General features: G+C 43.4%; 1 protein-coding gene across 1 annotated transcript in view; it reads left to right on the plus strand.

Annotated features, from left to right (window-relative positions):
- The window catches only part of Dock2 (dedicator of cytokinesis 2), a 419,098-nt gene that overhangs the window by 30,557 nt on the left and 374,575 nt on the right, over nucleotides 1-13,966 (plus strand). Inside the window, exon 3 of the mRNA XM_028894904.2 lies at nucleotides 13,836-13,876. Coding sequence (XP_028750737.1) covers nucleotides 13,836-13,876 — 41 coding nt within the window. The remainder of the gene's footprint in view (nucleotides 1-13,835; nucleotides 13,877-13,966) is intronic.

A 13,966-nucleotide genomic window follows, 5' to 3' on the forward strand; every position in this document is an offset into this window, starting at 1 on the left:
CAGGCACGAGCCCAGTGGCCTTCTTTACCACATTTACTACAGGGGCCTGGAGGCCTTTGGGTGGCTGGTCAGATAGCCTGTGCCAGCATTTGGTAGTTCTGTTTACAGGCTTTCTCATCTCTTTCACAGTACACCGTAAATGCCACAGCTAAGACTTCTGCCTGTGGGGTCAGAAACCCTCTCTTCAGACACTTGAGTTTAGCCCTAATATCGGGGAAGCTCTGTGAGACAAAGTGGGTCATAAGGAGCTGCCTGCCCTCTGGGCTCTCAGGATCCAGACTAGTGTATTCTAAGAGAGCCTTTGTAAACCATTCTAAGAATTGAGATGGATTTCCTTCCTTATCTTGAATTATGTTTTTAAGCTTTTTATAATTTACTGGTTTGAGGGCAGCCTTACTAAGACCTATCAGGAGGCAGGTTGTAAACCGATCCCTAGCTAGAGAGCCACCTGGGGTATTATAATCCCACTATGGGTCCTGATCAGGAACTGCCTCAGCCCCGGGTAAATGGGCAGCATTAGTTTGATGAACCTCATCTGCATGTGTCCTAGCCCACTCCCAAACTCATCTGTGCTCTTCAGACGTTATTAGCAAGGATCATGTATATATCATGAAAGGTGAGGGTATGAGACTGGGTAATATATCGGAATTATTTAATAAAGGGAGCAGAATTAGAGCTATAAGAGCCCAGTTTTTTTCTATCTGAGTAAGTTCTGTGAGAGAGAAAGAGACATGAACTTTAACGAGTCCATCCATGCCAGCTACTTCTCGGAAAGGGAGAATGGTTGCCAGTTTGACATGGTCGGAGTCAGAGGTTCCTCAGGTTCAGGTTGCACAGCTAGGAGCATGTGGGCAGGAGAAAGGAATCAAGAGGGGAGGATTTAGAGCTGAGGTTTAAAAAAAAAAGCTTGGATGTCAGGTAACTCTTTCCATTTGCCTGTTTGCTAGCATAAGTTCGATAATAATCCCGTAAAATATTGGTCCAGCGAACCATTAGGTAGCCATTTTTTATTGTTATCTAAGGAATATTTGGGCCATTTTTTAGTGCACAAGCAGACAAGCTGAGTTCTTTAAGTAAGGTATTAAGCTGAGAGGCTTAAGAGTTTCTAGAAGACATCCTAGAGGAGAGGTGGGACTAATAGGGTCAGAAGCCTTGTTTCCCATGGCTGCAGCAGAGAGCAAACAAAACAAAACAAAACAAAAAACAAACGTGATCCAAGACTACAATCTCAGGGGTCCCCAAGGTCAAGGGAGAATCACAATTGGCACAAGTCATTCAATGCTTCAGCAAGCAAGAGAATGAGGGCCAGGGCATATGGAGCCCAAAGACCAGTGTCCAACAGTGAGAGTAATATCTCAGACTGCAGTCATGGTGAAATGGCTAAAGGTTTAAGCCTTCAATGGGGACCGACCATAGCCAAGAAAGGCTGTTGATGGGTGTTCCCCCAGTCCCCAGGACACCAGAAGGATACTGGACATCTGCCGTCATTCCCATGGGTCCAGAGAACTGTTTACACTGACTGGTAAAAGGAAAACTCCCCAAGTGAAGCAGCTTGTGTTGTGTGAAGCATTCCAGCAGCTGGGCAAATGGAAAAGTGGGCAGTTGTAGGTAGAACAAACCTTGGTAGAGTCCCAGGCACAGGGCACCGGGAACACCTGATTTATCTTGGCACCAATGTTATTTATTAAGTGGCACAGTTTAACATTCGAGTGAAGCCACAAGGCACAACAAAGCCCACTATAAGAATTTAGTAAGGGAAGGAAATAGAAGGGGTGTGCATAGGCCTATGGAATGACCGTGAAGGAAGAGAGGGAAGGAATAGGTGGAACCCGCTTTTATAGGTTCCCCCCATGCACATATGGGTTTATGTAGCTACACCACGCATGTGCATAGATTACGTGATGATGCAGTGCACATATTACATAGGACATAAGGCCCCAGGATGACTAAGCATCTTGCCTGGCTACTGGACAGCGCATGCAGGGTCATGTAGCTGGGGGAGTGGCTAGGAATTCTAACACCCACGGTACAACCCTTTCTAAGCACAGCCTGTTTCACACGTCTAATTCTACCCGCGGTAGAGAAACTTACGTTTGTAATCTTCTCATCAGTTTTAATTACTTATTATAAGATATCTATTTAGACCCAAAAATATTTTTCAACTATCCTAAGAGGTTAACAATGATTAACTTGGGGAGGTTGAAATATGAGTGACAAATATCTCGTACTTTGTTTTTAAAGCACTGGAATCAGAATAGTGCTTCCTGCCTCTACCAGCTAAGAGGTCTTGGCTCAGTGGCTCTAGGTGCCTCACCTGAAGAGTTATGATCACACTGCTCCTGGACTTGTCTGAATCAAAAAGGGCGGATGAGCAAAGCAGTTGAGCCCCATGCTTGCATTTTGTGTTCCTTTCTTCATCCAGTAGAGCTGCGGGAGGGACCAGCATGGGTCCCTATCCTGGTCACTTGGAAGGAAGCCGAATCTTTCATGCCTAGAATGGATGAGGTTAGACCCCTTGCTCAACATCATGCTTTAGCTAGGATTTGTCTTCTTGGAGTTCACGTGAGGGTAAAGGACTCTGAAACCTTATGCCAATAGTATGAAGGAGGTGGAACTTAACCATGTTGTTAGAGATAAGACCTTTGGAAAGTAAAATCATTAGGGTGGAGGCCTCATGAGTAAATTCTGGACGCTTTATAGCAAGTGGGAGAAAGACCACACAGATATAGAGAAATGTAGAGGCTGATGTGACAAGCCAAGGGGGGCCCTTACCAGAGGCTGCAATGTGCTATGGGACCTTGAACCTCTAGAATCACGAGCCATAAACATCTATGCACTGCGTGCATTCAGTATGAATAGTGCAAACACAATGAATGGGTTTTATAGATATGAATGGGTTTTATTACAAAGCTAATGTGTTATGATACAAACTCACATAGTTCAGAAGGGCTGTCACTTTTCCAAATATTTAGTGACCTCCAAAACTCCAGTCTAATGTAATGCCTACTTCCCTCTCTATCCACAGTTTAAATAGAGGTGGCAGAGAGTGCTGTCTTCCTTACTCAGTTAAGCACTAAGATGAGCTAGCTCATGGCTAAATAGCTGATCAGCTGGAGACTAAGGTACCAGGTACCTGTGACATATTCATGTGATGATGCTCCTGGCATGCATCCCACCATGCCTATGTGTACCAAGACAACAATTGCCCACCTCCAAATGACTTTTTATTTTGAGACAGAGTCTCACTATGTAGCTCTAGCTGGCCTGGAACTGGTTATATATATGCCTCGCCTCCCAAGTACTGGGATTAAAGGCCTGGGCCACTGTGCCTAGTTGTCTCTTAGACCACAGTAGGCATTCTTCTGAGGAAGCTGAACTTATTTACCGTCTTCTTCATAAAGCCTTCCTGGGGGATGTATGTTCTGCACTTAATTTGCTGCCTGGCTTGTCTGTTTTTGGAATGGCAGGACAGGTCTTATTCTGTCTACTGATACTTGTGTATGTCAGGACCTTGGGGTCTATCATGGCAGGACGTTGGGGGGGGGGCTTCTAGACTGAGACTCCAAGAAGTGTTTGCATTTCAGTTGCCCATAAAATAAGGCCACAGGGAGGGGTGAGGGGAGAGGCCGATGTGAGATCTTTGGTTGTAATAAAGCAATGTGATGTTGCTGCTGTTTTCTGCAGAGAGTATTCGATGGCGCTGTTCTGAGACCCAATCTTCTCACCTGGCATCATCTACAGCTCTTCAGAGCTGGCAGATGCCTACGCATGCATGGCTGTGTGGGCTGCAAAGAGCTGGTGAAGGCTTGCATCTACCACATGTGGAGTGGGGCTCCCCAGAACCCACAGCACCTTCTGTACTAGCAACCCTGTCAAGGGGTGATCATGACCCAAACAATGGGGATGTTATGAGCTCTTCACAGGGGCTCTTTTAAAGCAGCACTTTGCCAAGAGCCTTCCTTTGTTCAGATCTGTGCTGGAAGCAGCTGGGTGTGAAAGGGACTCTATTGTTTTGAAGATGCTGCTCCTCTCTGGATTTCAAAGCCCAGTTTTCCTGTTGTTTGAGTGAGGGTGGGGCTGAGACGTCAGCGAACTTGAATTCTATCTCTATTCTGTTGTCATGGAAATATGAGGAAAGGACATCAATTAAAAGAATGGTATTCTGAATCTGTAGGTTCTGGAAACAAAATAGAAAACACGTCCACTTGCTGGATTATGATATTATTTTAATTAATTTCTAAAAGGAAATCATATCTACTAACTTTTTGACTATTTCCCCTCTGGCAGGAGCAGGAAAATCTCTGAAGTTTTCTCCTAATTTCATCTTGATGAGACAGGTGCTGTGATATCACGGGTCAATAATCACTCAGGCAGTGAGACTCAGATCTTCTTTTGAATCCAAGCGTTGATTCCAGAGTGCAGACTCACTTTTTTCGAGACAGGGTTTCTCTGCGTAGTTTTGCGCCTTTCCTGGAGCTCACTTGGTAGCCCAGGCTGGCCTCGAACTCACAGCGATCAGCCTGGCTCTGCCTCCCGAGTGCTGGGACTAAAGGCGTGCGCCACCACCGCCCGGCTGCAGACTCACTTTTAAATCCATCCATTTGTTATGTCTAGTTGAGGTCTACGGCACGACGCCATGGCATACGGAGAGCGGCTGTTCACTCCAGCGGGGAAGGCTGACATGGCTGTCCCTCATCACACAGCTCCCCAGCTTTGGTTATTGTTTTATTAACTGTAGTCCTCATGCTTCGTGCTGCCCTTCCCACTCTCGAGTTCTTCACCTTCCATATCTACTGATTTGTAACTTCTCACCTAGATCTCTTCATTTCCTCTGCACACTCTCTCTAGCTCCCTCCATTACCATGGTTTTGTTTTCCAATTCTACACATTAGACTTCTTAATTTATTTATTTTTTTATTTTTTGAGATTATAATTTAATTACATTTCTCCCTTCTCTTCCCTCATTCCAAACTCTCCCATATACCCCTCCCTGCTCTCCTTCAAATTTGTGGCCTTTTTTATTTTTTAACTAAAACAGTGGTTATTGTATGCATCTGTGTATACGTGTATACATATTCCTGAATATAGCCTGTACAGTTCTTATAATGTTACTTGTATGTGTGTTTTCAGGGCTGACCCTTTGGGACTGAGCAGCCAATTGGTGTGCTCGTCCCTGGGAAGACCACCTCTCTCACTCACTGCTTCCCCTGCTTGCCTGCAGTTCTTTGTTTATGGCCGTGGCCTCCGTGGCCTTTTCCTTGTCCAGCTTGCCATGTCCATTGGTGTCACCCTTGTTTAGCTCATATTCCGGCTGTCACGTTGGTGAGACTCTTAAGATGTAACTTCTGATATGACGAGGAGACACCATCTTACAGCAAACTCCCTGACTCTCTGGCTCTTTATGGTTCTTAGACTCCACACACTGATGCATTCATACAGTTTTTCTTTTCTGGCATGTGCTTATCTGACTCAGCACATCATCCTGTTATGTTAGCTAACAGAGTCTCTTCTTCAAAGGCTAAGCAGTATGCAGTTTGGATAGCACAGTGTGTACACCGCAGTTTCTTTGTTTATTCACGGGTAGGGGCTTCCTTTGCTTTTTACCTTGACTTTTATGAACAGAGCTGTATTTTATAATGTGAGCATGGGAGTAGAGACATCTTTAAGAACTGATGATGTCTTTTCATGTGGGCAGATGCCTAGAAGAGAGCTTGTTGGTCATGTGGTAATTCTGTCTTTAAGTTCTTTATTAACCACCAGACTGTTTTCCACAGTAGCTGTACCTGTCTATCTTCCTTCCAACAGTTTACTTGGCATCCTTTTCTCCCATCCCCTTGCCAGCATTTACTGCCTCTTGACTGTTTGAAAGTATCCTTCTCAAGGGTCAGGTTGGGGCGTTATCTTGCTGTGGTTTTGATTTGCATTGTCCTGATGACTAGTAATCAGCCATTTTTGTATATTCTCTAGAGAAATGTCTTAGGTTTTAAATGGATTGTTTGCTTTTGTACTATTAGATTACACGAGTCCTTTATTAATTTGGATATTTATCCATTATTAGACAAATAGTTGGCAAATATTTTTCCCAATCTCTTATTTGCCATCTAATTTTGTTTATTATTTCTTTTACTTTGTGTGAGGCTTTAATCAGAGTCCCTACTCTTAACTGTTGTTGGAGGGCTTCTCTCCAGGTTCCCCAAGCCCCGCAGTCCCACAATCCACTTATAAAATAATCACTCAGACACTTATATCACTTATAAACTGTATGGCCGTGGCAGGCTTCTTGCTAACTGTTCTTTTATCTTAAATTAACCCATTTTTATAAATCTATACCTTGCCACGTGTCTGGTGGCTTACCAGAGTCTTTACATGCTGCTTATCATGGCAGTGGCTGCAGTGTCTCCCCCCTCAGCCTTCTGCTTCCCAGAATTCTCCTCTCTCCTTGTCCCACCTACTTCCTGCCTGGCAACCTATTTCCTGCCTGGTCACTGGCCATCAGTGTTTTATTTATATAGAGCAATATCCACAGCACTTCCCCTTTTTTTCTTTTTTTAAAAAGGAAGGTTTTAACTTTAACATGGTAAAATTACATATAACAAAACAATTACTGAGCAAGAATTATAGTTACAATATTAAAGAAGATGTCCTATCTATCTTATATTTGTGAGTTTAAGGTTTTATATCTAACTTATCTTTTATCATAACTGAGGAAATTACAATTATCTAGTTTTCAACCACATCAAAGACCTGAGAAGGAACATAATGGTACCTGAGAAATGGTAGATGGATGCAAGCAACTTTCGGGAATCTTGCAAAAGTAGACCAAGACAGCTGGCAGCCTGGACAGTCACCTAATGTTTCTCAGCATTGTTGGTGCATTTAAATTGGCTACAGGCCTAGAGTATCTGACAGACCATTTTTAGAAGCAGGAATTCTGAGAGACCATCTTACCCTGTCTTGGCAGAGTACAGTGGTCACTTTCCTTGTGTCCCACTTGTCCAGAAAGGACAGCATTATATTTGTACTGTCAGCCATCAAGGCAAGGGCAGTTCTTTGCCCAGTAGGCCATTTTGTGCCAAAAAGACAAACTTCCAAATGGAAATGTCTTAGAAGCCCAACATTCTCTCGGGATCAATTGGTGCAGCCAGGAACAATTGTGTCTCACGTCAACAGAATTTTAAGTTATTTAAATTCTATATTCTCTAGGTCTATGAAGTGTTTGAAGATATGATTATCATAGATGACTAATTATTAATCTATTTTTTAATTATCCATTACAATTTTAAATGAGTTACATAAACATAATACCTCAAACAAGAATAGAAATATATATATATATATACAGTATAACAAAATTAACTTCAAGTTTGTATCAATAAACTAAAATTTATACCAATGTAAAACATTTTAAACAAGTTGTTCTTTAAAAGTAGGTTCATTAATCTACCCTTTTATCTTATCATCTCCATATCCTCCTATATATCTATATCATATCCCCTTTATTTTTTAGAAAGAGATCACATTTATAATCAACCTGTTTTAAATAAAAATATTGGTTTTTCTCTGTCCCACACCAGAGGGCTCTTCTGATTTGGGACACAAGAATCTCTTAACCATTTTTTTTTTTTAAAGCAATATGTCTGGGTTTAGAGGGGGAGTGAGCCAATTCCACCTCTAAAGCCAGCTTGGTATATTTGGGAATTTGGGCGTAGCATCTCTTACTACTTCCTGCTGGAGGGGGGCGCTGTATCTTATGGGGACGCAAAGAAAATTTTAGGATTATGGGGTAGTCTGTGAGGCTGTATTGTGTGAACCAGTTGCCTTGAAACCGCTCTGGATGTTGGATCATCTGGGCCATGGTGTCATCGGAGACCTTTCAGGGGGTCTTGGCTGGTGAAACCTGATGTATCTTAATCTGGAACAAATCCACAGCCTCTGGCTTTCTGTGGAAACAAAAGCAGAACCTCTTTTCCAAAGCAACATATCCTTAAATCCAAATTTTGAAGTCAAGGTACCTTTAAAATATACATTTTGGCATAACTCAACAGCTTTTGCAATCAAATATTTTTCTTCAGTTACGAATGTCAAAGACAACATAATCCAGATTCTCTGTGTGGTAGCCATCTTTACGTGGCTTAATTTTTATATTACCTTGAGCCTATTGCTTTAAACTGCACCATTCTAAGACTGAAAAGGCGCTGTGGCTGCTGGCTCCGCCCACTTCAGCTTCCCAACATGGCAGTGGTACGTTTTCCACCAGCTCTGGGAGTCATCAAGTCTCAGAAATAGTGGGTCTAAGCTTTTATCAAAGCAGTGTGTAGCCCAGAAACCTCTTTTTTTTTTTTTTTTTTTTTTTTTTTTTTAATACTAGTAAAGACTAAATCTACCACACAGCTTAATGTGCCACTGGCAGACGCCTCATTTCCGCCATACTGCCGGTCAAATGCACACACCAGGACCCCACCAGTGTTCAAACCTGCGTTTTGCGGCATCTAGCTGCCCGTATGAGACAAGAAGCAGGAACCTGGTTTTGGCTCTTTTTAGAATTGATTATTAAATATTCTCAGGTTTAAGGTGGAAACTCGAGCCGTTGGGCTCCATTTGTTGCTGGAGGGCTTCTCTCCAGGTTCCCCAAGCCCCGCAGTCCCACAATCCACTTATAAAATAATCACTCAGACACTTATATCACTTATAAACTGTATGGCCGTGGCAGGCTTCTTGCTAACTGTTCTTTTATCTTAAATTAACCCATTTTTATAAATCTATACCTTGCCACGTGGCTGGTGGCTTACCAGAGTCTTTACATGCTGCTTATCCTGGCAGTGGCTGCAGTGTCTCCCCCCTCAGCCTTCTGCTTCCCAGAATTCTCCTCTCTCCTTGCCCCACCTACTTCCTGCCTGGCAACCTACTTCCTGCCTGGTCACTGGCCATCAGTGTTTTATTTATATAGAGCAATATCCACAGCACTTAACCTCTGATCAAATAGCTCCTATTTGATCTTGATATTATTACGTATCTTAATATACAGGAAGCTAAAAGTATTCTCAGGCACTCATCACTCAGATAAATAGTAATATTCTTGCTTCAGATATTTCTTAAAAATACTCAGATTTTAGCTGGTCAGTGGTAGCACATGCCTTTGATCCCAACACTTGGGAGGCAGAAGCAGGCAGATCTTGAGTTTGAGGCCAGCTTGATCCACAGAGCAGGATAGCCAGGGCTACACAGAGAAACCCTATCTCAAAACAAAACAAAACAAAACAAAACAAAACAAAATCTCAGATATGATTGAAATCTGCAGCTTACTATGCCTGTGGTCCCTTTCCTTTTATCCACATGCAGGCCACAGCTATCTTGAAACTAGGATGCCTTCTTTCTGTACAACATTTTGTACCTTTAACAGATGAATTCCTTCCTAATCATGTTATTTGTTTATTTGGAATTATGTGTATGTGTGTGTGGATGGATGGATGCGTACATTTGAGCCCAGGTGCCTGCAGAAGCCAGAGATCTCAGCTCCCCCGGAACCTGACTTTCAGGCAGTTGTGAACCCCCCAACATGGAACTGAATTCAGGTCTTCTGCAAGAGCAGTAGGTGATTTTAACTGTGGAGCTACTTTTCCAGCCCCCATAATCATGTTATTAAAATAGTTTTTGTGACAATACTCTGAGGAGAGATGCTGTTTTTCTCAGATGAAAGCAGTGAAGCTTAATTGACATGACAAAGGACCATACTGCCCTGAAACGGCAGGCAGAGGGTTCTTCTTTTGTGGTTCTGGGATATTTAGAATCGCTCCCCTCTCCCTTTGGTGTATTTCAGGTTGCATTTGTGCTGTAGGATGGGGGCACAGTTTGAATAGCTGGTATTTCACAGCTGTCCAAAAGAATTGTAAGGAAATTCGCCTTGGCTCATCTTCCCTCGGGGTGCATGTCTTAGCCATTCAGGCTGCTGTAGAGAGAGCCATAGACTTGGCATGTTAAACAGCAGGAATGTAATTCTGTTGTAGAGTCAGGGAATCCAGGCTCAAGGTGTTGGCAGATGTGGTGGCCGGTGAGGGCTGGTTCCTCCTCTGCTCAAGGCTTTCTTCCTGTTTCTTCACCTAGTGGTGGAGATTGAGGGAGGAATCTCCCCTGTAAGATGGCAACTACCATCCAGATAAGTTCCACCTGCATGAGCTAAGCATCTCCTTAAGGTCACACCTCCTTGCACCATTACACTGGGGCTTATGATTTTGACCTAGGAATCAGGGGAGGCGTAAGTGATTGTTTTGTGACAAAGTTCAATGACTCTTGATATTATTGACCTTAAAACAGCGCTCAGTTTTGATACATCAGCATCTGATAAGTGCTGTGTTACAGAGATTACTTTTGATCATAGTAGCCTCTCTCTGGGGTTTTTGCCAACAGTTATCTGCCCATAAAGTCTGGCACACATATGGAGACAGTTGACAGTGGGCCTGATTAGAGAATTGACATCAAGCTTCAGAGGTGGTCAGTAGGGCTGGGAAAGCCTGAGGGTAGTTTTGATGATGTTGCTAAGGGGATCATATCCCTGTCTTGCTTAACAGTGATATTTTTATCCAAAAGATCATCGTAGATCTGTTTCTGAAAATAGGCAACCTAGTATATACACAGTATACACTGGGAGCACAATTGGTGCTGAATGAATGTGACTTTTGGAGGCAGAATATGGATTTTGGGGGTGAGAGTTACCCAGGAGCAAGCAAAGCATTGAGGGTCGGGAGGCCTATAAGGTGTGCACATGTGACTGAATCTCAAGGGTTCATGAAGGTGAAGTCCTTGGCTCCACTCTGATGGGTACCCAGAGATAGGATGTGAGCATCGCTTTGAGTGTGGACTATTGGTTCCCTATTATTTTCATGCTCCAAAGTGGATTGAAGTAGCCTTGACCATTACGTTGCTCCAGGCCAGTGCAACCTGGGTAGCCCTTTTCTCTGTTCCCATCAGTGTGGCTGAGGAGTTCTAAGTGTTCTGGCTTTGAATTGACAGACTTGGACAAAAGCTCTATTTGTATGATCCCAGCTCAGTACATCAGCTGACTTGCGTTTCAACTCCATCAATGAAGCAGGAATGATAATACTTAGCTTATAGGATTTCTGCGAGTGTACCAAGATAATCTATATAGTGCTTGTGATTAAAGTGATTGTGAATGGCAGCTAGTAACAATATTCCAAAGATACACTTATATCGAGTTGGCAAACAAGGTCATTGTGTTTCAGTTAATACAGTAGAATTCAAATGTCAAGTGCTTAAGTTTAAATTTCAAGCTGTGTGACAATTAGGAAGTTGCTTATTCTCTGTGCCTTTCTGTTTTCATTTACAAAACTGAAGTAGTAATAGTGCATCCTCGATAGGATTGTCATGAAGATTCATCTTTAATCTGGTAGTCAAGTGCACTACCACTGAGCTACATCTCCAGCCCACTAAATTCAAAGTTTGAAAAAAACAAAATCAATGCCTTTAGAAAGCAACTGGCATATAGCAAACCCCTTAGAGAGATTAAACCCTATGGGTCACTGTTAATTTTTTTTAAGAGATTGGATATTTTATTTATTTTTTTATTAAGAATTTTTTAAAAATTCATTTTACATACCAATCACAGAGCCCCCTCTTCCCTCCTCCTATCCCTCCCGCCTCCCTTCCCCCAACTCACCCTTCCCTGCTCTTCCCTCTTACAAGAAGGTAAGGCCTCCCATGGGGAGTCAGCAGGTCCAAGCTCCCCCACCTTCCCTGCCCCTTGTCTCAAGACTGTGTGAGGTGTCCCACCATAGGTAGTGGGCTCCAAAAAGCCGGCTCACGCACCAGGGATGGATCCTGATCTTACTGCCAGGGGCCCCTTAAGCAGATCAAGCTGTATAACTGTCTCGATTATGCAGAGGGCCTAGTCCAGTTCTGTGGAGGATCCATGGGTGTTGGTCTAAAGTTCATGAGTTCCCATTAGTTTGGTTTGGTTGTCTCTGTAGGTTTCCCCATCATGATCTTGTTAATTATTTTCTATCGTAACTGGCAAACACTCAGAGGCAACTCAAAATAGAAGGCTGCACTTTATGAAACAGAACTTCCATCCCCAGAAATCCTCAGTTGCCAAGTAGCTTAGAGATTTAGCTTGAGGGCCTCTGATGGCGAGATGGTGACACATTTGATGTGAGGGTTAGCTTTGTTAACCAGACACAACTGAGAGTCACCTGGGAAGAGTCTCAAGGAAGAGCTGTTCCACTGGGTTGGCCTGTGGGCATGTCTGTGGGTTTGTTTTAATCGATGGTGGGAGGCACAGTCCAGGGTGGGCAGCAGCATTCCCTAGGCAGGGGATCTTGAGTTGTCTGAGAGTGGAGAAATGGAGCTGAGCATAAGCAGGCAAGAAGCATGCAGGCGTTCGTTTCTCTCTGGCTGTGGGTGTGATGTGACTAGTTATTTGTACCTCCCCCTGCTTTGGCTTCCCCACATGCTAGACTGTAACCTGGGATTGTGACCAAAATCCCTCCACCCCATTTCCTTTCATCAAGGTTGTTTTTTTTTTTCCCTCTAAATCACAGCAGAAATAAGACTAGGGCATTATATGACCACCAAACTCCTTCCCCTAAGACTAGAAGGGGCTGCTTCTTCTACATCCAAATACGTCACTAATTGAGTGACTGTGGAAAAATTGCTCAATTTCTCTGTTTCTCGGGTAGGCTGCTCAGCTGTACAATGAAATAATGAGGATTCCTGCCCCATATGGTTGTCAAGAAGATGAAAAGGCTTAATGCAGAATAGCTCCTGGAAGAACGCTTTCATTCCAAACTCCAGATTCTTCCGCCACAACTTTGCTAATTTTCCTTCTGTTTTCTGTTATCCTTTCCCATTTCTCTCACTTTCTGCCACTCAAAATAGGATCCCCATGGATTACCATGGCTTCAAAACTCCCCTTAGTGCTGACCTTCAAGCTGGCCATGACTGGGAGAGTGAGTGACTTTGCATGTCAGTCATTTTGGTGGTGGGGGTTTGTGTGAATATCTGCTGAGAATGTATTCTGGCGACAATCTGTCAGCCCCAAAATGAGGGTCTGTTAAGGAGGAACTTGGCAGTTTTTTATTTACAAAGATGAGAAATGCCACCTCGTGGCTGTGCTCCAATCATTTCAAAAGGCCAGTGGACTCCTTACAGCATGCTAAACTCACGCTTGTTTTGTTAGAGGACTCTGAGTCAGTTGGATTTCTGTTAATTGAGCTTTTTTTTTTTTTTCCTTTTACAGTCCTGCAAAGGGGAGATTTTTTAAAAATTCCTGTCCCTTTACCTGTTCACCAATATATCTGTTTGGTAATGACTAACCTCAGAAAAATCACATTTTAGACATCATTTGTTGCTGTTGGAATGGTTCATACTATTTTAAGATGATTGCCCAGGTCCCCGAGCCTTTCCATGCCTAAGACAGGAGTTGTAAACATGCACGTGACCACAAGCAGGTACATGAGGAAAGGAAGCCTGGGCTGTGGCTTTGAGGCATCTGTCTGCATGGTGTGTGCTGAGGCCTCTCTCCAAGGGCACTTGGGATCATGGGACCCAGTGCACTGATGGCCTCACCAAGGCACCCTCTTTCTCAAAAGGAGAAGGAGCTTGACGTCAGTCTGTGACTGAAACCATGGACCTGTAGATGGTGCTTTCAGCAAACCACACAACATAGTTCATGCTGTGGGTTTCTCGGTTTGTCCCATACCGCAGGTCTCAAGCAGAGTGTAGCCATTTCCTTACTAGGTGAAAACAGACAAAAGCAAAAGCCAGCAAGCGAACAAACGATGCAGAGCAAATGAAAAACCTTTGCCTTTGTTTTCCCTTTGCAGACTGGTACAGAGGGTACCTCATAAAGCATAAAGTGTCACAGGTAAGGTCACTTTGTTTTCATCTGGGACAATGCAGGATGTCTTCACCTGGCCCTGCCGCCTCTCCTGGGCAACTCTTTCCCTGCACTGCT

This window comes from Peromyscus leucopus, chromosome 8b, assembly GCF_004664715.2.
Source record: "Peromyscus leucopus breed LL Stock chromosome 8b, UCI_PerLeu_2.1, whole genome shotgun sequence".
NCBI classification, from domain to species: domain Eukaryota; kingdom Metazoa; phylum Chordata; class Mammalia; order Rodentia; family Cricetidae; genus Peromyscus; species Peromyscus leucopus.